At 41.8% G+C, this 23,709-nt stretch overlaps 1 protein-coding gene across 8 annotated transcripts in view; it reads right to left on the bottom strand.

The window, feature by feature from the left end:
* Positions 1-22,802, bottom strand: part of nek3 (NIMA related kinase 3) — a 37,547-nt gene extending 14,745 nt beyond the window's left edge. The window contains exons 1-15 of one of the 8 annotated variants that reach the window (XM_063054400.1): positions 22,787-22,802; positions 21,821-22,019; positions 19,285-19,415; positions 17,237-17,330; positions 14,198-14,295; positions 12,918-13,001; positions 12,591-12,658; positions 11,654-11,740; positions 9,949-10,003; positions 6,077-6,277; positions 5,897-5,975; positions 5,741-5,802; positions 2,475-2,586; positions 1,792-1,947; positions 1,542-1,676 (exon numbers count right to left, since the gene is read on the bottom strand). In XM_063054400.1, coding sequence (XP_062910470.1) covers positions 1,542-1,676; positions 1,792-1,947; positions 2,475-2,586; positions 5,741-5,802; positions 5,897-5,975; positions 6,077-6,277; positions 9,949-10,003; positions 11,654-11,740; positions 12,591-12,658; positions 12,918-13,001; positions 14,198-14,295; positions 17,237-17,330; positions 19,285-19,404 — 1,351 coding nt within the window. In that variant the 5' untranslated portion in view covers positions 19,405-19,415; positions 21,821-22,019; positions 22,787-22,802. The other 7 variants (XM_063054399.1, XM_063054398.1, XM_063054405.1 and 4 more) reach the window with 7 other exon arrangements.
* Between the last annotated feature and the right edge of the window lie 907 nt (positions 22,803-23,709).

Raw genomic sequence — 23,709 nt, 5'->3', positions numbered from 1 at the left:
CAAGGTGATCTCACTACTTTAATTCCAGGAGCTCGTTTAAATAACCCAAGGAGGCTTCCTGTTGAGGCTGGAAGTACCAATGCCAGAACAGTGAAAGGAACTGGGATCTGGTCAGCACTCTCACAGAGAATGGCTATTGAACTGGAGGATCACAGGGATCTTGGGGTCTGAGTCCACAGGACACTCAAGGCTGCCTTGCAGGTTGACTCTGTGGTTAAGAAGGCTTACAGTGTATTGGCCTTCATCAATCATGGGATTGAGTTTAGGGGCCGAGAGGTAATGTTGCAGCTATGTAGGACCCTGGTCAGACCCCACTTGGAGTACTGTGCTCAGTTCTGGTCACCTCACTACAGGAAGGATGTGGAGACCATAGAAAGGGTGCAGAGGAGATTTACAAGGATGTTGCCTGGATTAGGGCGCATACTTTATTAGAATAGGCTAAGTGAACTCGGCCTTTTCTCCTTGGAGTGATGGAGAATGAGAGATGACCTGATAGATGTGTATAAGATGATGAGAGGCATTGATCGTGTGGATAATCAGAGGCTTTTTCCCAGTGATGAAATGGCTAGCACGCGAGGTCAGAGTTTTAAGATGCTTGGAAGGAGAGAGGCGATATCAGGGGTAAGTTTTTTAACGCAGAGGGTGGCGAGTGCGTGGAATGGGCTGCCGGCGACGGTGGTGGAGGCAGATACTATAGGGTCCTTTAAGAGACTCTTGGACAGTATATGGAGCTCAGAAAAATAGAGGGCTATGGGTAACCATAGGTAATTTCTCAGGTAAGGACATGTTCAGCACAGCTTTGTGGGCCGAAGGGCCTGTATTGTGCTGTAGGTTTTCCATGTTCCTCTGTGATTAGTGACTCCTTGTGCTGAAAGAGGATGCACAGCAGCTGGATAACTCCATAACAGCATATCAACACACTGGAGCTGGACCATATTGTATTGGTGTGTGGTTAAACCTGGTGTTGTTTTCTAATTGAGAAAGTACATGGGTTCAAGGAAACATACTCTAATCGGGAATTAGATCACCTATAATGCTTGATGAGAAACACTGTCAGGCCAATTAATTGTAAGATTCAATGGGGGGGGGATGCACAAAATGACAATTTGCTTTTTATTAAGATAACTTTCATTAGCACCATTAGCAGAAATGTGTAACCAGACACAACTGCCACTTTCGGCAGAAATGCAATAGTGGCTTATGTAGTTACAAAAATCAGTCAGAAAGATCTGAGGATTTAATGACCAATAAGGGAAAGAAAAACTATGGAAAAGAGCAAGCAGTCGACCTTTCGGGCTGAGACCCTTTGTCGGGACTGTTTCAAGGGTCCTGATGAATGATCTCAGCCCCAAATATTGACTGTTTACTCTTTTCCATAGATGCTACCTGGCCTGCTGAGTTCCTCCAGCATTTTGCGTGTGTTGCTTTGGATTTCCAGCATCTGCAGATTTTCTCTTGTTAAAAAAAAATTATTAGATACAGAACTCCAAGCAAAACAGATAACAGAAAAGGATTTTAAGCAGTTTAAACCCATTTCTTACCTCCTTTATTTACTGTGTAGGTCTTAGAAGCCAAGTTGATGTTAATATTTTGTAAGAAATTCATTATTGTTTCAGGAGGCACTTGGTTCCATTGTTTTCGCTGATTGGATTTAGGATAAACTGTCACACTGTCACCTAATGAACAGCAACATATCAGTATCTCCACAGAAAACCAGAACATTCCCATGAAGATTAAGAATGAACAACGTACATTGTACAAAATGCCAAAGACGTAGAGAATCAAATTTACCACAGCTAACTTCCTCAGCGGGGACACTAGATGACAGTGGAGCATTTTCAAGAATCCCTAACACTGTGTCTGGAGGGAATTCATTCCACTTCTTTCGAGCATGCACATTGGAGGCTTTCCTACTCTGGATTATCACTTGGTTTCCCTTTGGTGTTGCTATGAATGAAGTTAAAAAAAAGAAAAAATAAAGATCAGGATGCAAGGAAAATGCTGCTTTGTTCATCAAGGTTCCAATATACACAATCTATGGACAATTTTATTCCGTTATGGATTTTAATCCCACCTGTTTAAATTTAGGAGAAAAAGCTGCGTTAATTGTGCTAACCAACTTGTATCTAATCAGATATGAGCAATAACTCATTGTACATTTCAAAAAATATAAAGATCGTGACATGATATATGTAATTTCAACAACAGGAACAGTTGTTTTCCACTCAGAACGCAGACGGGAGACAAATGTACAGAACAAAACAGAAAATAGGATATAAAAAGACCAAAAACAAATATACCAGAAATAATTAAGTTAGACTGCCTTAAATTATGAAAAATATATACGTCATAAGTGGCATGGCCAAGGTAAGTTTAAAATCTGTGCAATCTATAAATGATGCCAGGTAATAGTGAACAATTTACACATTTGGAAGTTCAGGTGAACAGATCAGGGAGGATAAAAACTACCTTACCTTCCATTTGCGAAGCTGTCTCTTCCAGTGTCTTCTGTGCTAGGCTCTTGGCAATGTTCTCCCCTTCTGCCAGATTCCACTTCTGAATATCTGCAGGTACCGCTGAAGTTTCCTTAACAGAGGAATTATCAAACAAACAGGTGCTGAATTCCAAAATTAACATCTCCCGTGACACCCCATTCTCTGAATATTTCAGTATCATTGTCAAAATATTTGCAACACTGTGGAGGATCACTAAGCCCCACATTAGTGAGGAAAGCAGCTCTGAGCAACTAGTGTTTCCAAATCTTGGTGCACTTCACAATAATGGTGCTTGGAGGGAACTAGGTGAAATTACCCACACCAGAGCAGTGACCTAAGAACACTGAATTGATCAGGGATTGTCCTACACTCGTCCCATGATTTATGTCAGTGGTCCCCAACCACCGGGCCACAAAGCATGTGCTACCAGGCCGCGAGGAAATGATACAATTTGGCAATGTGAAACGATGAGTCAGCTGCACCTTTCCTCATTCCCTGTCACACACTGTTGAACTTGAAATAACCTACCAAATCATACCAAATAACACATAAAACCCAAAATAACAGTAACATATAGTAAAAGCAGGAATGATACGATACACAGCCTATATAAAGTAGAAATAATGTATGTACAGTTTAGTTTCACTTAACAGAATCAGGAAGATTAAGCCAAAACCAATTTGTAAAAAAAAAAAATTGGCACGTACACGCATACGCACGTCATGTATGTGCACATTACGCATGCGCACACAGGTGCCCGCACGAGGCTTCATGGTCATGGTAGTCTTTCTTGGGGTAAACACAAGTGTCCCGTATTTGACTGCTACCTTTGTCCCTTATTTGGGAGTGAGAAAGTTGGCAACCCTACTTGAACACCACCCCTGTCGCCCGGTCCGCAAGAATATTGTCAATATTAAACTGGTCCACGGTGCAAAAAAGGTTGGGGACCCCTGATTTATGTTAATTAACTGTTCATTGTCAATTTGCATAATCCCAACTTTCTGTATAACTGAGAATACAAATTCTTCTCCCAAGACATCTGGATTTCCCCAATCATCAGTTATATCCTCTAATGTGGTGTGTGTTATTTTCCAAGACCTTACTTCAGATTGGGAAGAGGTGGAAAGAGATCACAAAAATTTGGGTTCGTTACTTATTTTTCAGGATACTGACATGGCCAGCATTCACTGGCCATCGATAATTACCCTGAAAAGGTAGCAAGGAATCACCTTCTTACACCAATGCTGTCCTTCAGATGAATCTTATTTTGTTATTTATACAGTTTGGTAACACGCCCTTACAGCTCAACAAGCCCCTGTCACCCAATCACATCCATGTGACCAATGAACCTACTAACCACATAGGTCTTGGGAATGAGGCAGGAAACTGGAGCACCAGGTGAAACCCACACAGTCATGGGGAGAACTTCTTACAGACAGCAGCGGGAATTGAACCAGGGTTGCTGGCGTGTTAAAGCGCTATACTAAAGTGCTACACTACTGTGCCATCCCTAAGGTGCTATTAGAGATTCAGAACAACTATGAAGGTACAGTGATCATCTTTAGGATGTAGAAGCTTTAGAGAAAATGCAAAGAGAATTTACCAGGATGCTGCCTGGACTAGAGAGCATGTCTTATAAGGGTAGGTTGAATGAACTGGAGCTCTTCTTTTTGGAGCAAAGGAGGATGAGAAATGACTGCAGTACAAGTTGATAACAGGCATGGATTGAGTGGACAATCAGAGACTTTTTCCCGCTAACATGAGGGGGCATAATTTTAAGGTGATTGGAGGAAAGTATCAGGGCGTTGTCAGAGATTAAGTTATTTTTAATACAGAGAGTGTATGCAGATGACTCAGCAAGACGACATCAGCGACCAACGGCAACATTTGCAGGCAGCTCACAAAACTACTGGATAGTCTAGTAGACACGCTTGTTTTGAACTGCGGTCGCTGCAGTCTGCAACTTCCCTTTTAATGATGTACTTTTGAATTGACTAAACAATCTGGCACTTCCGCAATCTCTTGGGGAATTTGCCGAACTAGATTCCCGCGAGTGCAGGTACAGTCAGGGCGTCCATCGCTGGAGGTGGTCTCTGCACCGAAGACGAACATGTAGCCGCTCCATTATTAAGTGCCGATTAAGGCATCAAGCAAGATTAAAATTGTCGAGGATAAGAGTGGAAACTGAACCAGTGTTCAGTGCCGCCTGCCTGCATTTGACCAGTTTCCCTCTCTTCTCGCTACTTCCGCCAGGCAGGAAATGCAAGAGACTTGGCTCCCCACACCGCCAAGCTTGGGAGCAGTTGTTGCCTTGCAGCCATCAAGCTTCTCGACCAGCTTCACTCACCTCTGCGCTGAGCAGGCTCCGTAGCCATGGACTCACTTACAGGGAACTCTACACTTCATATTCCATGTGTTTTTTGTCTTTTTTTCCATTATTTGCTCCATTTATTTGTGAAATGGAGACACCTTTTTCTCCCTTATTAGGGAGAGAGAGAGAGCCTGTGGTATGTCGAATACCAAGTTGAATGAGCAGTCTTTGGGGTACTGCAAGTCTGTCTTTGTTGATGCTTTGCTGTACACTTGAGTGCTCGGTGGGGGGCACTGATGCTTTTTTTTTGCTGGTGGGGGAGGTGGGATCGTTGCTTTGCTGCTGCTTACATGTGGGATGGGGAACTGGGGAGGCTTTGGGGTTCTAACATTTAACTGTCATTCATCCTTTGGAACACTCCACTGTTTTCGTGGACGGCTGCGAAGAAAAAGAATTTCAAGATGTATATTGTACACATTTCTCTGACATCAAATGTACTTTTGAAACCTTTGATTTGTCCTCATTTGTAAATTGGATATGTGACGCCGTCTTTGTTGTGTGAATTCTACTGCGTTTCTTTGTTTTTCTGGCTGCTTGCAAGAAGAATGAATCTCAAGATTGTATATGATATACATACTTTGATAATAAATAGGAACTCTGATGCGTGTGTGGAAGGTCCTGCCAGGGATGGTGATAGAGGCATTTAAGAAGCACATGGATGATAGAAAAATGGAGGGCTATCTAGGAGGGAAAGGTCAGACTGATCTTAGCGTAGGTTAAAAGATCAGCACAACTTTGTGTGCTGGAGGACCTGCACTGGGCTGTAATGTTCTACGTTCCATGTTATATTCACTCTTTAAACGTATAAGCATTTGTACTTTGCATGTTCTTGCACTTTAAAATTAGAGCATATTTACCAAGAACTCATACAAACCGTGTTTCCTTTGCTTCCACCTGCACTGGAGGACAGTTCTTCAAACTTACTTGATATACTGGCTGAAAAAGATTAACAGATGCTGATCTGCACACGGAATAAATCTCACCGTTGTTAGAATATGTGTGACAGTGCGTCTTTAAAATTATTAAGTACCTTTCTGTACTTTCTTTTGCTTGGATTGTGCATATCTTTTCTTTTTTGCTGTCGGCTCACTAAACTCCTCTTTCATCATCTGTGAAAAAAGTTGAATACAATGGACCAAAATGCTGAAAAATTACAGCACAAGAATGGCCCTTTAAATAATAATTTTTAAAAAAGACTAGATTGTCTTACCTCAGGTGATAAAAAATTGCTAATTAGCTTAGCAAAGCAATGCCTAGCAAGGATGGTGTTAATAGAAGGGCGATCCTTTGGGTTTCTTTTGAACATTTGTTTTATGATATAATGTAGTTCATAAGAGTAATGCCTTGGGATTGGAGAGTAAGAGCCTTTACAGATCTTCAGTATGAGATTCTTCCAACTATTAGACTGGAACTGATGAAGCAAAATAGTTAAAATAACTTAATTTGCACCATCATAAATATTTTACAGAATAATTAGAACACATTATAATATTAAAAGAGCACTTCATTCAATGGAGCATTTTGTTTCACTTTGTCAAAGGATATAGCCGTTAGCAATTTTTGCTATTTGCCTCTTAGCTGCTGTATCTCGTGGAATCCTGGAAGAGAAATTTATCTTTGATCACCGGTACTAAACATATACGAGCATCAGCTGTGTAGTAGGTGCTAGTGAGCCCACAGAAAGGAAAACTGCACTCTTGGTTCTGTACACAGCAGAGAGAGTGTGTAGTAAAGAACTTCAAGTGGCCCCTACAGATTCATCTGGCCAGAGCCACCAACTGTAGGCTACAGTGCACTATAATGAACTCATGCCTGGCTGCTAGCCCTAGCAGTAACTTCATAAGTGGCCTCATTTTGTATGCCACAGTTCCCAAGGAGACACTGGAACATTAGATTGCGCAAAGGGAGAGTTTAAAAGAAGCAAGTTGAGACACTCGGCATACTTTCCATGCCACAGTTCCCAAGCAGGTACTGGATTGACAGAGGGAGAGAAGAGTTTAAAAGAAGCGAATGGGGGCAGTCGGCACTTTTTGCATGTCACAGTTCCTGAGCAGGCATTGGATTGCACATAATTAGGCACTTGGCAGGGTCCAATAAAAACAAGTTAGATTAAAGCGGGGCAGCCATTGTACGAATGGGCCAATGTTAGAGGGAGTGTTGAGGCTTTGGCTCATCAAGGCTTCGGCAAGTAGAGGCATAGGCCGTAGGTAGATTTTTTTCTGTGTTTATTCTTCCTTTCTTATTGCACATTTAGAGCAGTGCAGATGCCAGACAGGATAGAAGAATGCTCCTCTTGCAAGAAACTGGAAAATCAGGAAAACTTTAAAAAGCAACAAAGAACTACTAAGTGAGCAATAAAAAAAAGGCAAGATAAATTATGAAAATAAACTAGCACAAAATATGAAAATGGATAGTAAAAGATTTTATAATTATATAAAGTGGAAAAGGGTGGCTAAACTGAACGTAGGTCCCTTGAAGGAAGAGAAGGGAGAATTGAGGAAGGAGATAGTCCTGACGAAGGGTCTCGGCCTGAAACGTTGACTGTACCTCTTCCCAGAGATGCTGCCTGGCCTGCTGTGTTCACCAGCAACTATGATGTGTGTTGCTTGAATTTTCAGCATCTGCAGAATTCCTCATGTTTGAGGAAGGAGATACTGGCTTTGGAGGCGGTGCAGAGGAGATTCACTAGGTTGATTTCAGAGATGAGGGGGTTAGAATATGAGAGATTAAGTCGCACTGGATTGTACTCGCTGGAATTCAGAAGAATGAGAGGAGATCTTATAGAAACATATAAAATTATGAAAGGGATAGGTCAGGTAGAGGCAGGTAAGTTGTTTCCACAGGTAGGTGAGATTAGAACTAGGGGACATAGCCTCAAGATTCTGGTGAGTAGATTTAGGACAGAGATGAGGAGGAACTGATTTTCCCAGAGAGTGGTGAATCTGTGAAATTCTCTGCCCAATGAAGCAGAGGAGGCTACCTCAATAAATATATTTAAGATCCAGTTGGTTAGATTTTTGCCTAGTAGGGGAATTAAAGGTTATGGGGAAAAGGCAGGTAGGTGGAGATGAGTCCATGGTCAGATCAGCCATGATCTTATTGAACGGCAGGGCAGGCTCAATGGGCCAGAATACCTACTGCTGCTCCTATTTTTCTTGTGTTCTTATGTGGTAAGCAGAGGAATCCTCAAGTGTCCCTGCCAGTAACACCTGCAAGAAGTGCATCCAACTGCAGCTTTTAAAAGACTGTATTAAGGAACTGGAACTGGATGAACTCCGGATTATTTGGGATACTGAGGGATTGTTAAGTAGGACACACAGGGAGGTAGTTACACCCAAGGTGCATGACGTAGGTAACTAGGTGACCATCAGGAGGGGGAAAGGGGATAGTCAGCCAGTGAAGAGTATCCCTGTAGCCGCCCCCTCAACAACAGGTAAACCATTTTGGATACTGTTTGACCTAGCGGCGGAAAGCCAAAGCAGTCAGGCCTATAACCAAGCACAGAATTTTTCAAGGAAGTTATCAGGAAAGTAGATGAAGATAAGGCAGTGGATATTTTCTACATGAACTTTATCAAAACCATTGACAAGGTCCCACATGGAAGGTTAGTCAAGAAGGTTCAATCATTTGCAATTGAAAATAAGATTGTAAATTGGATTAGACACAGGCACTGCGGGAAAAGCCAGAGAGTGCTAGCAGATGGTTGCCCCTCTGACTGGTGGCCTGTGATTAATGATGTGCCACAGGGATCGGTGCTGGTCCATTGTTGTTTGTCAGCTACATCAACGATCTGGATGATAATGTGGTAAACTGGATCAGAAAATCTGCAGATGACACCAAGATTGGGGAGTGCAGACAGCGAGAAAGACTATCAAAGCTTGCAGCGGGATCTGCACCAGCTGGAAAAGTGAGCTGAAAAATGGCAAATGGAAATTTAAAAACACAAACACGAGGAAATCTGCAGATGCTGGAATTTCAAGCAACACACATAAAAATTGCTGGTGAATGCAGCAGGCCAGGCAGCATCTATAGGAAGAGGTACAGTCGATGTTTCGGGCCGAGACCCTTCGTCAGGTCAAATATCACATACACTCAGTGGCCACTTTATTAGATACACCTGTACACCAGCTCGTTAATGCAAATATCCAATCAGCTAATCATGTGGCAGCAACTCTATGCAAAAGAGCATGCAGGCACACAGTCAAGAAGTTCAGTTCCTGTTCAGACCAAACACCAGAATAGCTAAGAAATGTGAACTATGTGATTTTGACTGTGAAATGACTGTTGGTGCCATATGGGAGTTTGAGTACCTCAAAAATTGCTAGTCTCCTGGGATTTTCACAAATATTAGTCCCTAGAGTTTACTGAGAGTGGTGCAGAGAGCAAACTATTCTGTGGGTGAAAACACCTTGTTAATGAGAGATGAGTTCAGAGAATGGCCAGTCTAATTCAAACTAACAGGAAGTCGATTGTACGTCAAATAACCATGTGTACAACAGTGTTGTGAACAGGAGCTTCTCTGGGCACACAACACATTAAACCTTGAAGTGGATGGGCTGCAGCAGCAGAAGACCATGAACATACATTCAGTGGCCACTTTATTAGGTATAGAACTCAGCGAAGGTTTACTTCAGTCTATGTATAAAAAATGCATGTTGGGTAGAGATAGTGGGGGGAGTGGAAGAAGCATTAAAATAATGAAAGCTTTGGATCAGGGAGCATTTGTTCTACGGTGACTTCCCCACTGGCATCAGCTTGTAGTAAAGAGAAAGTTTGTTCTGAAGGTGAACCCCAGACTCTATAGTGAAATCTTCCTCTCCACAGCCACCATTTGTACTGAACTCCTGACATTCTGCTCCATTGACTTCAGTAGGACCAAGTATTTGAAGTCCAAATAGCAACTAAAAGTTTCTTGTGTATTCCATGCCAACAATGCCTTTTTCCCTTTCAACCCATGAAGTTATATTTGACGATAACTATGTTAAACTATACCAGGTAAGATAACTATGTTAAACTATACCAGATACCTCAGCTGCTTTCCCTGCTTACAGAAGCACATCAAACATCATAAAACTTACTTACAGGATGTTGCAGGGTACAGATTTCATATAGGACACATCCCAAGGCCCAGATGTCGCTAAAACAGTACAAGAAATACATTTGAAAATGCTGTTACAATCAAATAAAAGCACTTTTATGTCTTCATTAGTGTACTCTTCCTAAAGAAACCTTTGCTTCAATAACTAGTTCTGGAGTGAGATATACCAGTTAGCTGAGTAGTGTTGCAGCAACCACCTCGACACAATGTCAGTAAGACCAAAGAGCTGATTGTGGACTTCGGAAAGAATAGAATCCTCATAGAGGGGTCAGAAGTGGAGAGAGTGAGCAATTTCAAGTTCCTGGGTGTTAATATCTCTGAGGACCCAACCTGGCCCCAACATATCGATGCAGTTACACAAAGAGCAAGACAGCAGCTATATTTCATTAGGAGTTTAAGGAGATTAGGTATATCCCCTAAAATTTTGAAAAATGTCTATGGGGGTACCGTGAAGAGCATTCTGACTGGCTGCACCACCGTCTGGTTTGAGGTGTGGGGGGGGGGGGTAACTACAGAAGATCGAAGTAAGCTGCATTAAGTTGTAAAATTAGTCATGGGTACTAGCCTCCGTAGTATCCAAGACTTCTTCGAGGAGCAATGCCTCAAAGGCAGCGTCCATCATTAAGGACCCCATCGCCCAGGACAAGCCCTTTCTCATTGTTACCCATCAGGAAGAGGGGTACAAAAACCTGGAGCCAAACACGCAGCAATTCAGGAACAGCTTCTTCCCCTCCGCCGTACAAGTTCTAAATGGACATTGAACCCATGAACACTACCTCACTATTATTATTTCTGTTCCTGCACTACTTACTGAACTATTTGATATGCATTATATAATTACTGTAAGTGTTCTTTTTTACATTTATTATGTATTGCAATGTACTGCTACCGCAAAGTCCATGATTTTGTGACATATGCCTGTGATATTAAACCTGATTCTGATTCTAGTTGTAATGAAAATGCTGTTGCTGGGAGTTGGAGGTATCAATATTTATCAAACACCTCATCCAAAATGAAAGCTAATGGCAGTGCCATTAAGCACTTTTCTTCCCCCACCCCCCAACAGGTGTTACCCAAGTCTCAACTTGATGGGCTGACTGGTCTGATTCTGCACCTATATCCTTTGGCCTATGGTCAAGGCCAATTTTGCTCCTACCCACCATCCAAACATTTATGTTCTGGTAAAGGTCACCTGCTACTTAGTCTATCAAGAAGCCAGATATGAATATGATACCACAGAGGATGATTTGTGTTATTTCTGCTCTAAATAATTAAACAAATACAGTCACTGTTCCTTTCACAAAATGGAAACTGTTATTGTCTTGCACAACAAAGGATAGTCACGATGGGCTGAATAGCCTTCTGTTTTGCTCTAAGTTTGAAAGACCTGTTTACTTTTCCAGATTAATGGTGACTGCGTAACAATGGATTTGAAAACTAACATCTTAGCATAAAAGGAGACCCCCTGTTGAGCTGAAATTAGGCTTTGCTTGAAGGTATGGGTGGAACGACCTCCTTCTATGTCATAAAGAACTAAGAGTAAGATACGAGCTATTTGAAGTATTTGTCTCTTTTGTGTCCCACTTATCATCTGAGGCTTTAAAAATAAAATCCATCCTAGAAAAGTATGATATCACCCATAACAGGATCAGCTCCTGCCCATCATCTCAACTGTATGCAAGTACAAACCTTTTATTATTGTATGGTTTATTCTCCCAGATTTCTGGAGATACGTAGTACGGTGTTCCAACGTAGGTATGAGCAAAAGCCATGGGGCTGTAGACAGGAAAGAAATATTACATTAAGAAAACAACGTTTGAATTCAGAAGCAATTGGACAGTATGTAACACTCAAGGCTATCGGGTACAAGTTTGAGCAGCTGAAGGGGAGTTGAAGGGTCTCGGCCCGAAACGTCAACTGCACTTTTTCCTATAGCTGTTGCCTGGCCCGCGGAGTTCCTCCAGCAGTTCGTATGTGTTAAGCAGCTGTTTCAAGCAAACAGATGGTCCCTTTTTACTGCTGTAAAATTTTATGACTCTTTTATTCTGAAGATTTGAAGATTAGCTTTATTTGTCATATGAAATGACTCCACAACCTATAAGACTCTCTTTCAAGGACTCTACAAATCATGTTCTCGATATCAGTGATGTACTTATTTATTATATGTTTTTGTATTTGCACACTTTGTCTTCTTTTGCTCATAGGTTGTTTTTCTGTCTTTGTTGTGTTTTGTTTTTCATTGATTCTATTATTTTTTTTTGCTCTGCTGTGAATTCCTGCAAGAAAATGAATTTCGTAGTCTATGGTGACATATACATAGTTTGATAATAAATTTGAACATCCAAGCATACAATTGAAAATCATTGTTTGCGTCAGCTCAAATCAGTGAGGATTATGATGGGCAGCCCACAAGTGTCATTGTGCTTCCAATGTCATCATAGCCTTACAGGCACCGGTGGGAATTGAACCCCGATCGTACAATTAGCACAATAATAGATTAACGCTACCAGACCGCCCACCTATGCAAGCTGACCCTGCAGCATGGTTCTTAATACAACTTGAGGTTTGTCAAAAGGTCTATGATCAAAAGCATCGACTCAAATCCCTGACATCACCTGGAATTTACCTGTTCAGAAGGTGAGCAGATCCAAAGTCTCCCAGTTTAACCACTCCAACTTTAGTGAGGAAAATATTCTGAATTTTAAAATCAAGCAAAGGTAAATTATTTGCTTATTATATTCTAAAATATTATATATTCATAATTCATTGAAGGTAATATTGCTTTTTAAGTACTGAATTCAATAAACCTGCCAATTAACACTGCCAAGCATTTCTTCTTTCACATTTTAAAAACAGACTAAAAAAACTATTAATCTGGCAGAATTATATTATTTTTAGCAAAATCCACATTCTCTGTTCAATTTATTTTTAAGCTATTATAAGGCACACTTGCCTTAGCTTTAATATCTCTGTGTAGAACTCGTTTGTCATGAATGTGCTTCATTCCAAGACAGATTTGTACAAACAGATTCAGTACCTGTAGGAATATTAATAAATTCACAGTGTAACTGGGCAAAAACATCATGAAGAATAACTGTATATTCCAATTAAATTACCTTGTCAGATAACAGAAACCCTAGCCTCTTCTATCATTTAATGAGATCATAGTTAGCGACTGGTCATCTAACCCAGCCCAAAGGGACCCAAGTCATGTTTGGGTTGGGTATCAAAAAGATTAAAAGTCTGTGGCTCAGGTCAGATTCCAACTGGCCCTGGTAGTCAGGTTTTAATTTCTAAAGTATTCTTTCATGTCCAGGATTCCCATACAGACTATCCATAAGTATTTTCATTAACAGTTCCCACTTGTCAGCATTCTAAATTCCCTGGAATACAACCCAAGTTTGTGTAAATTATTCCTGTAATTGGTTCAAAATTGCTTGCTAATTAAAATTATTAATTTAAAAAATAAGTTTTGATATTTCTGCTTAATCACATCTACAACAAATGCATTTTTTACACCCCACGTCCTGACGAAGGGTTCCGGCCCAAAACGTCAACTCATCGTTTCCATGGATGCTGCCCGACCTGCTGAGTTCCTCCAGCGTGTTGAGTGTTGCTTACACCCCAATTTGTTGCCTGTGATTCTCCAAATATCAATGTGTCAGAGCATTTTGACTTCGTACAAACGGGAGCCACACTGATGAGACAGCTCTGATGAAACAAGTTTCACTTGTGCGAAAGTCCATCACCAGGGCATCAGTCCACTGGCGGATGCTAGAAATCCCCTAAAACCTGTGTCTGACAGCATTGATATGGAAAATCCAGGCTGCTGAGATCATTACAGAGTTGAGGGCAATTTCGAAGCCAATCAATAGCAATCTAAACGGTTAATTGGAAAGCCTTACCCAATGTGAAGGGTCAATTTTTCCAAGCGTCAATGGCCTCAGGGAAGTTAGAATGCAATCAACAAGAGGTGGAGGTTTTGGGAACCTTTTCGCACTGCGCTGAGCAGTTTAGAGAATTACTCACATGCAGTCTGGAACCTCAAAAGTGCAAAAGATCTCAGCAAGACACGGTCATTTCAATGAGGATGAGATATTTGTTATCTCACCCTCAATCTCTGATTGTTGCAGTTTTATTCCCAGACATCCCTGGAACTGAATATGATATATTCTGGCTAATTCTGCTCTCCTGATATCAGAGTCCACTTCAATTTTAACAAATCATGTATACCATTTCTTCTGGGAATAGTTTTCCCTTTTGCTGCAGAAGTTTCTGTGTGAGATCGCCACCGTCACAATATTCCATGACTATATAGAGATGCCGTTCAACTGTAAAAAATAAATTATGCTTGTTATGTTTAATGTGATGTACAGGACAAACTAAATTTTAAAAGATCTATAATGCAAATTGGTTGTTTGTCACTCTTTCTGTATGGTTTTTCATTGATTCTGATGTATTTCTTAGATCTACTGCGAATGCCGGCAAGAAAATGAATCTCAGGGTAGTATACACTCAGTGGCCACTTTAATAGGCATGCCTGCTCATTAATGCAAATATATAATCAGCCACACTCAATGCATAAAAGCATGCAGACATGGTCAAGAGGTTTAGATATTCTCCGGAACAAACACTTGAATGGGGAAGAAATGTAACTTTGACTGTGGAATGATTGTTGGTGCCAGACGGGGGGATTTGAGTTTCTCAGAAACCGCTGAACTCCTGGGGTTTTCACACAAAGCAGTCTCGGAGAAAGGTGCAAAAAAAAAAACACATCGGTGAGCAGCAGTGGGTGTAAATGCCTTGTTACAGAGAAAGGTTAGAAGAGAATGGTCAGATTGGTTCAAGCTAACAGGAAGGCGACAATAGCTGAAATAACCAAGTGTTACAACAGTGGTGTGAAGAGCATCTCTTGAAGTGGATGGGCTACAGCAGCAGCAGACTCAGTGGCCACCTTGTTAGCTACAGCAGGTGCCATATAAAGTGGCCACTAAAACATATAGTGGCATATACATACTTCCATAATAAATTTACTTTGACTGAGGTACTGTGCCTGCTGAAGTGAACTTCTGCAGTCTTATTATAAAAATTATTTTTTTCTACAGAAATTATAAAATACACTGGTCCATAAATTCCATTGCCAATTAGTAGCACAAAACCTAATATATCATCATGTCATCCCAGGAAAAGAATGCTTTTTGCTTTGAGAAAACAGTAAAGCGATCACCTGATTAAGCTTGGAGAAGTTGTTTCCAAGGTTGAAGTCTCATAACTACATATAAATTAGGTGTTAATGAATCAAAGAGGGAATTCAGGAGACTCTTCCTAACTCAAAGGTACCTGAACTGGTTAGCATAAATCCACTTAATGGAATCCTGATACAAAGTTCAAGGTAAATTTATTATCAAAGTGTGCACATATATCACCATATACAAGCCTGAGATTCATTTTCTTGCAGGCATAATCAATAAATCCGTAATAGAGTAATAAGACCGCACCAACTTGGGCATTCAAAAGAAAACAAACAGTACAAATACAAAAAGAAATAATAGTAATAAATAAATAAGCAATAAATATCAAGAACATGATATAAAAAGTCCTTGAAAGTGAGTCCATAGATTGTGGGTCTCTCACAGCTATCTGGCCTATACCTCGTCCTATCCTGCTACTTGGAAAAACTCCATCCCCTTCTCTCAATTCCTCCGCCTCTGCTCTCAGGATGAAGCTTTTCATTCTAGTATGAAGGAGATGTCCCCCTTTTTCAAAGAAAGGGGCTTCCCTTCCTCCACCATCAATGCTGCCCTTAAACGCATTGTTTCCATTTCACGCACGTCTGCTCTTAACCTGTCATCCCACCAAGCTACCAGAGTTATGGTTCCTCTTGTCCTCACCTGGCACCCCACCAGCCTCTGCATCCAGCACATAATTCTCCGAAACTTTCACCACCTCCACTGGATCCCACCACCAAACACATCTTCCCCACCTACCCCACAACTTTCTGCTTTTCACAGGGATCGCTCTCTACGTGACTTCCTTGTCCATTCGTCCTTCCCCACTGATCTCCTTCCTGGCACTTATCCTTGCAAGTGGAACAAGTGCTACACCCGCCCCTACACCTCCTCCCTCTCTACAATTCAGGGCCCCAAACAGTCCTTCCAGGTGAGGCAAGACTTCACCTGTGAGTCTGTTGGAGTCATTTACTGTGTTCAGTGCCCCCAGTGTGGCCTCCTGTATATCGAGACCCGACATAGATTGGGAGACCGCTTCGCTGAGCATTTACACTCTGTCCGCCAGAACAAATGGGATCTCCCAGTGACCACCCATTTTAACTCTACTTTCCATTCCCATTCTGATACATCCATCCATGGCCTCCTCCACTGCTGGGATAAGGCCACACTTAGGTTGGTGGAACAACACCTTGTATTCTTGTATTCTGTTTGGGTAGCCTCCAACCTGATGGCATGAACATCAATTTGTTAAAGTTCCAGTAATGCCTCCCCCCCCCCCCCTTCACCATTTCCCATCTCCTTGTCCCTCTCTCGTTATCTCCTTGCCCGATCCTTGCCTCCCTCTGGTGCTCCTCTCCCCTCCCCCTTTTTCTTTCTTCCACAGCCTTCTGTCTCTTTCACCAATCAACTTCCTAGCTCTTTGCTTCATCCCTCCCCCTCCAAGTTTCACCTATCACCTGGCGTCTCTCTCTCTCCCCTCCCCCCCACCTTTTAAATCTACTCCTCAGCCTTTTTTTCTCCAATCGTGCCAATGGGTTTCAGCCCGAAACGTCACCTGTACTTTTTTCCATAGATGCTGACTGGCCTGCTGAGTTCCTCCAGCATTTTGTGTGTGTTGTTCCATAAGTTGTGGGAACATTTCAGTGTTGGGGTGAGTGGAGTTATCCCCTCTGGATCAAGAGCCCAATGGTTGAGGGGTAATAACTGTCCCTGAATCAGGTGGTGCGAGTCCTGAAGCTCCTGTACCTTCTTCCTGATGGTAGCAGTGAGAAGAGAGCACGGATTGGGTGGCGGAGGTCCCTGATGATGGATGCTGCCTTCCTGTGACAACACTCCTGTACATGTGCTCCATGGTGGGGATATAATGGATAATAATATAAGACTCAAGCAGTGCACAAACAACAGCAAGGACCTGTCACAAGAAATAGCCCATCTCTGTGCTGAAAGACCTATTAAATCCAGTCCTTTCAGTGGTGTTCAATAGGAAAATGAGGATATTTACCAAAATAAAACCTCAGGAAGACTGCATTCGCAAATCACTCACCTTCAAATGAGTCCACAAATGCAACTATGTTGGGATGCTTCATTTTGGCAAGGAGTATGGCTTCTCTCCTTGATTGTTGTAGTCCTATAGGATTCTAAACAAATAAAGTAAAAAGAATGTAGACACATTTTGCTTGGGAAAGATATTATGAAAAATATATTAATAATGTTTCTTACTTGTTTGGATTAATAGATGCAACTAAATAAATTGTACCCTACCCTACTATTAGGATCACTGGAACAAAAACAGAAAATGCTGGAAACACTTTTACTTTTTTTATTATTTGCACAACTTCAAATTCCAAGTTCAATTTATTATCAAAGAATGTACAAATTATACAGCCTTGAGATTTGCTTGCTCACAGAGTAAGAAACCTGAAAGAACTCAATTAAAGAAAGAAAAAGAATAAAAATAAAAAATAATAAAAGACCAACTCTTGATGTGCAAGAGAAGGAAGAAAAATACAAATCATGCAAACAACTGAAGCGAACAACAGCATTCCGAACCAAAAGTGAGTCGTCAGATCTGAACCCTAGAACAGCCCGGAATAGGCCCAAAGCCTCGCTTATCAGTTCATCATATTAGTGGCACAGAGCACAGCAGGCAGGGCAGTCTTCACAGCCTCAGTACCCTGGAGATGACTGTCGTGGAGAATAAGCAAATTCTGCTCTTGGCTCGAATTTGGCTCTTGTACCTTGCACTAGGACCCGGCACTGCTGCTGTGAAAGGCTCTGGGCCTAGACCACACCGCCCAGTGATTCACTCTGGGCCCCGATTTCGTCACCTAGCCCAAAGCCGCTCTCAAGCTCTTCAAATCAGTTCAGCGCCCAGAGCAATCCAAACCTCGTTCCCGGACCAGTTGTACAGGCATCGGAACTCCATCTGCAACACACCATCTCAGCTCATCCCCCAAACTCACCTCACCATCGCTCGCCGTTTCATTGTTTGTGGCAATAATTTAACACAATTTACTCCAGGGAAGGTATTTTTAGTGATTTTTTAGTCAGATTTTTTAGTTTTTTGACAACCAGAAAGTAGCGCCATTTTAACCAGATAACTCACAGTAAATGCTGGAGGAACTCAGCAGGCCAGGCAGCATCTATGGAAATGATTAAACAAAGTTCCTCCAGCATTTTCTGAGTGTTGCTTGGATTTCCAGCATCTGCAGATTTTCGCTTCCATCTTAACCAGAAACCATCTTAAAAGGACTATTCTTCTTTTGCACATTGGTTGTGTGTCAGTCTTTGTTATTTATAGTTTTCAAAAATTCTATTGTGCTTCTTTATTTTCTCGTAAATGCCTCAAGGTAGTATACGGTGAAGTACACACACTTTGATAAGAAATTTACTTTGAACTTTGAGTGTTCTAACAAATGGTCTTTGCCCTGAAATACCAATTTTGTTTCTCTATCCACTGATAGCGGCTGCGTTTTTCTAACGTTGTCTGTTTTGTTGAGATTTCCAGTATCTCCAGTGGAGGTTTTCATTTACTGCATTTGCATCAACTCCATGCGACCAGACAACATATTAATCTCTAACCCAGTCAGTTGCACTTGCCGTGCCATGTTGCTTACACATTTCAAGTCAAAGAGCCTCTGTGAGGTATTAATATATTAATTGTTTCTCCTTCCACAGAAGCTGCCTGACCTGTTGAGTATGTGGTGTATTTTCTGGTTTTATTTCGGATTTCCAGGCTTTAGCTCAGGGGTTCCCAAGCCTTCTTATGCCATAGACCCCTAGGATCCATGGACTCCAAGTTGGGAACTCCAGCTCTAATTTAATTAATTTCATTTGTTTCCTACAGCAGACTGTCAACAATAGGAAATGCTGTCAATAAGGGCTGATGGCACAGTACTGGAGATTACTTTGGTCTCTTAACACGTCTGATGCCACATCAATATGGCGGCATTTTATCATCCATTTTACTTAGCTCTTAATCCAGTGTTGTTTTGCATCGTTATTCCATGGATGAATAGGAAGGACCATAAAGAGGGAATTTAATCAAATATCCACAACAACGAGTTAAGTATAATCTCACATCACCTTTACCTTTGAAAGATGAATTTCTTTCATCACGTATTGATGATTTTCATTACGAGCTTGGACCAAAAGAGCTCTGCCAAATGAACCTTCCCCAATAACTTTCAGTACCTTGTAACGGTCCATCATTAATCATCTGTCTGGAAAAAAAATTGCATTTTTATTTTAACGGGGTAACCACCGTGCATGATAGTAAAATCTTTATAAGTCATTCTATAAGTCCAATTATTGAACAATCATTATATGTATGAAAATTATTCATTCCTCATAGATCTAACTACACTCAGTGGCCACTATATTAGGTACACCTGCTCATTAATGCACATATCTAATCAGCCAAACACGTAACAGCAACTCAATGCATAAAAGCATGCAGACGTGGTCAAGAGGTTTAGTTGTTGTTCAGATCAAACAACAGAATGGGGAAGAAATGTGATCCAAGTGACTAACCGTGCAATGATTGTAGGTGCCATACGGAATAGTTTGAGTATCTCAGAAACTGCTGGTCTCCTGGGATTTTTAGGCACAATAGTCTCTAGAGATGAGAGAGAATGGTGTGAAAAAAAATCCAGTGAGTAGCAGTTCTGTGGGCAAAAATACCTTTTTAGTAAGAGGTCAGAGGAGGAAGTCCAGATTGGTTCAAGCTGACAAGAAGGCGACAATAACTCAAATAACCACACGCTACAACACTGGAAGAGCACCTCTGAATGCACAACACGTAGAAACTTGAAGTAGATGGGCGACAGTTGCAGAAGGCTATCAGAGGTAGCCTTCTGCTTGCTTGGAGTATTGAGAGCAGTTGTGGACCCCTTATCTTAGAAAGGATGTGTTCAAAGGAGGTTCACAAAAATGATTCCAGGATTGAACGGCTTGTCACATGAAGAGTGTTTGACGGCTCTGGGCCTGTATTCACTAGAATTCAGAGGAATGAGGAGTGACTTCATCGAAAACTATCAAATGATGAAAAATCTTGATAGAGTGGATGTGGAGAGGATGTTTCCTATGGTGGGAGAGTCTAAGACCAGAGGACACAACCCCAAAATAGAGGGGCAGCCTTTTAGCATGGAAATGAGGAGGAATTTCGTGTGGTTAATCTGTGGAATTCATTGCCACAGGCAGCTGTGGAGGTCAAGCCTTTACAAATATTTAAGGCAGAGGTTGATAAGATTCTTGATTGGTCAAGGCAAGAAGGGATACGGGGAGAAGGCAGGAGATTGGGGCTGGGATGAAAAATGGATCTGCCATGATGAAATGGCAGAGCAGACTCGATGGGCCAAGTGGCCTAATTCTGCTCCTATATCTTATGGAGATAACAAATCAAGTGATCACTTTATTGAAGTTCCTCCATAAGTGTAAGTTCTGAGGGGCCGTACCAGCATACAACTGGCTGTTCTGTGACATAAGGGGAACAACTTTGATCTCCTCCACTACAGATAGATACTTGCTTTACTTTTAAACTGTATTGTCACTTCTCCAGCATTGAAAGTGGTGAACCAGTACGTGAAATACCATGGAACAAAATGGGCATCGATGAAAATTTCTCATTTACCAGCATGCCAGGGAATTCATTGTCTCTCTCACAGGAACCTTGGAAGAATCCAGAAGTCTCAAATTACTGTGGGAATGGTGGATTTTTATTTTCAGTTAATATTATAATATAATTGGGCATTTACAGTAAGTCCTGTTTTTCTTTTCCTTACAGGTTTAAACTTAACTCCAATTGAACTTCAATGTTACATAATGTTGTTGCCAGGACTTGAGAAACTCAGTTACAGAGAAAGGTTGAATAGGTTAGGACTTTATTCCCTGGAGCGCAGAAGAGTGAGGGGAGATTTGATAGAGGTATATAAAATTATGATGGGTATAGATAGAGTGAATGCAAGCAGGCTTTTTCCACTGAGGCAAGGGGAGAAAAAAACCAGAGGACATGGGTTAAGGGTGAGGGGGGGAAAGTTTAAAGGGAACATTAGGGGCGGTTTCTTCACACAGAGAGTGGTGAGAGTATGGAATGAGCTGCCAGACGAGGTGGTAAATGCAGGTTCTTTTTTAACATTTAAGAATAAATTGGACAGATACAGGGATGGGAGGTGTATGGAGGGATATGGTCCGTGTGCAGGTCAGTGGGACTAGGCAGAAAATGGTTCGGCACAGCCAAGAAGGGCCAAAAGGCCTGTTTCTGTGCTGTAGTTTTTCTATGGTTTCTAAAGATTATGAGCTGAAGTGTACTCAGCATGTTGAATGAGAGAGGCTTGAAATTTCATTGCAAAACAAAGGGAAAAGTGATGATGCTTTTGTATGAACAGATAGCTAAAGCCCATTCTGACTTCTCTGGCCAATGCATGATTCTGAATCACCATGAAAAGAAGTTCCCTACGACAGCGTTCCTCCCTCACGAACATCGCCTGCAGCACATTTCTTGAACCAGATTCCTGCAACAACAACCTTCCAGTACATAAACTGGCTGCCACATTTTCAACATTAACAGCCAAACTTCTAAAATCATATCTAATGATCACAAATATTTGGTACACATTTAAGTTGCTACCTGAATACAAAGCTGAGGGCAGGATTAAAATGCACTTTTCGGCTCCCAGTGACAAAGTTCATTCAAGCAGAAAGCTTCCTCCATGTGGTGTAACCATACTTTTCCCAGCACCTCGTTTGTTAATGCCCCGCCTCTTTGCGAGGAGAAGGGGTTTCCCCCTCAATAAATTCGGTTTGATACCTGTGTAACCCCGAATTCTCTGCAGGTCAATTGATAAATTGTGAGACAGCTTGGTACTAAAACGACAATAATTGCAGACGTAATATTAGAACAGCTGTAAGGGGAAATAGACACACCTTAAAAGGCCGCTGCTCCCTCACCCAGGACTAATTGTGTACCTGAATGCCTGAACTAGACTTAAAGGAGAGCTGGTATGAAGGCCGAGGCTTTAGCGTCCAAATAAACTATTTCAGACTTCACCACTCCGAGCGGCAGCAAAGGCACATAATGCTAAAGGTGTCAGAGTGAGGGCGCAGTGGTGCCGGTTAATATGCAAACAAATCCTTTCAGTACCAAAACGGTGATGTAATTTGGTAGTACCTATAACAGTGTTAAACCCAACAGGTTGGTATGACCCAGTCAGTAGTCAGCACTGGAAAATCTATGAGAGGATATTTTTGTTAAGGACAGGATGTAAACTTTTCTAGTATAAGAGGGGATGGAAAATGACAATCAAAAAATCCATAAACTTTCCTACATAGTACTTTTGGAATCAGAACTAGGCTGATAACAGGGCAGCCGGCGTTTGCCGTCTCCACCTTTCCCGTCTATCCAGGGTGGATATAAACGCCCGGAGGCGTTAATTTCTACCAGCAGGTCCTGGCGCTGCCCACGATCTCATACAATGAAACAAAGGGACTTCACTGAAACCTAGGACCCCACTCTTCCCCCGCTGCCCGCTAAATACTGTAAACTAACCAATCAAATACAAATAAAACAGTCAAACCGCTCTTACTCCACCCGTACCAACTTCAAGGGCCGGAAATAAGCGGCATTTGAGGTCGGAGCGGGCGGTCCCATCATCACGTGGCTGGGGTACCCGGAAATTGTGTTCTGTCTGTTACGATCAGACTTCCCTCTCTGTGTATCGGTTTTTGGTCGTTATTTGTCGCCAGATAGTGCAACGGTTTTCAGCCAACGAGCAGATGCAGTGTTAAACTAAAACAGGCAAAAGCTTCGGACCATTCTGCGCAACTGAGCTGTCAGTTTTGTAAAAACAGCATCTCACTACCCGTTTCACATTGAAATGGAATGAAGCTGCTGGAAGCGACATGCACAAACGTAGAAAGTTGGTGAAGCCTTCATTCAAGTCTGAGTTTCCTTTGCCACTCAGATCCTCTACCACCTAAAGTTATTCATTGCAAGTGTAGGGCCCATTTTTTCTCCACTGCTTAAATTCAAATTTCTAAAGCTCCACCTTCCTCGGCCCAGTTTTCCTTCTCTTTCGGGCTGATGCGAGCATGAATTACTTTGTAATGTTCATTTTCTTCTCGGTAATTGTTGCGTTTACTATGTAGTCCGATCAGCTCGGTTAAGCAGATAGGCATTTGTTGCTCGTTCGGCCCCATTCCACCACTTAATTCCCTGGAAAGCTGATCTGTCTTCAGCTTATCAATCACAACGATCCACGGCCACGAATTCTTATGTCACTTACCTGTACTGTACTGCGGACAATTCACATCGGCCAATGAAATCACCGCACAGAATGTCTTTGAGATGCGAGAAGAAACTACAGCTCTTGGGGAAATGGACGCAGTCACAGGGGGTACCTGTAACATTCCTACATCAGCACCTGAGGTCAGGATTGCATCTGTGTCACTGGAACACCATCTGCTGTGTCACACTGGACGGGCATTTGATAATATTGATAGTTAGGTAAAAGACCCGAG

The sequence above is a fragment of the Mobula hypostoma genome, chromosome 7 (genome assembly GCF_963921235.1).
Source record: "Mobula hypostoma chromosome 7, sMobHyp1.1, whole genome shotgun sequence".
Classification (NCBI taxonomy): Eukaryota; Metazoa; Chordata; class Chondrichthyes; order Myliobatiformes; family Myliobatidae; genus Mobula; species Mobula hypostoma.
The sequence above is the reverse complement of the archived record's forward strand: the minus strand, read 5'-3'. Positions and strand labels throughout refer to the sequence as shown.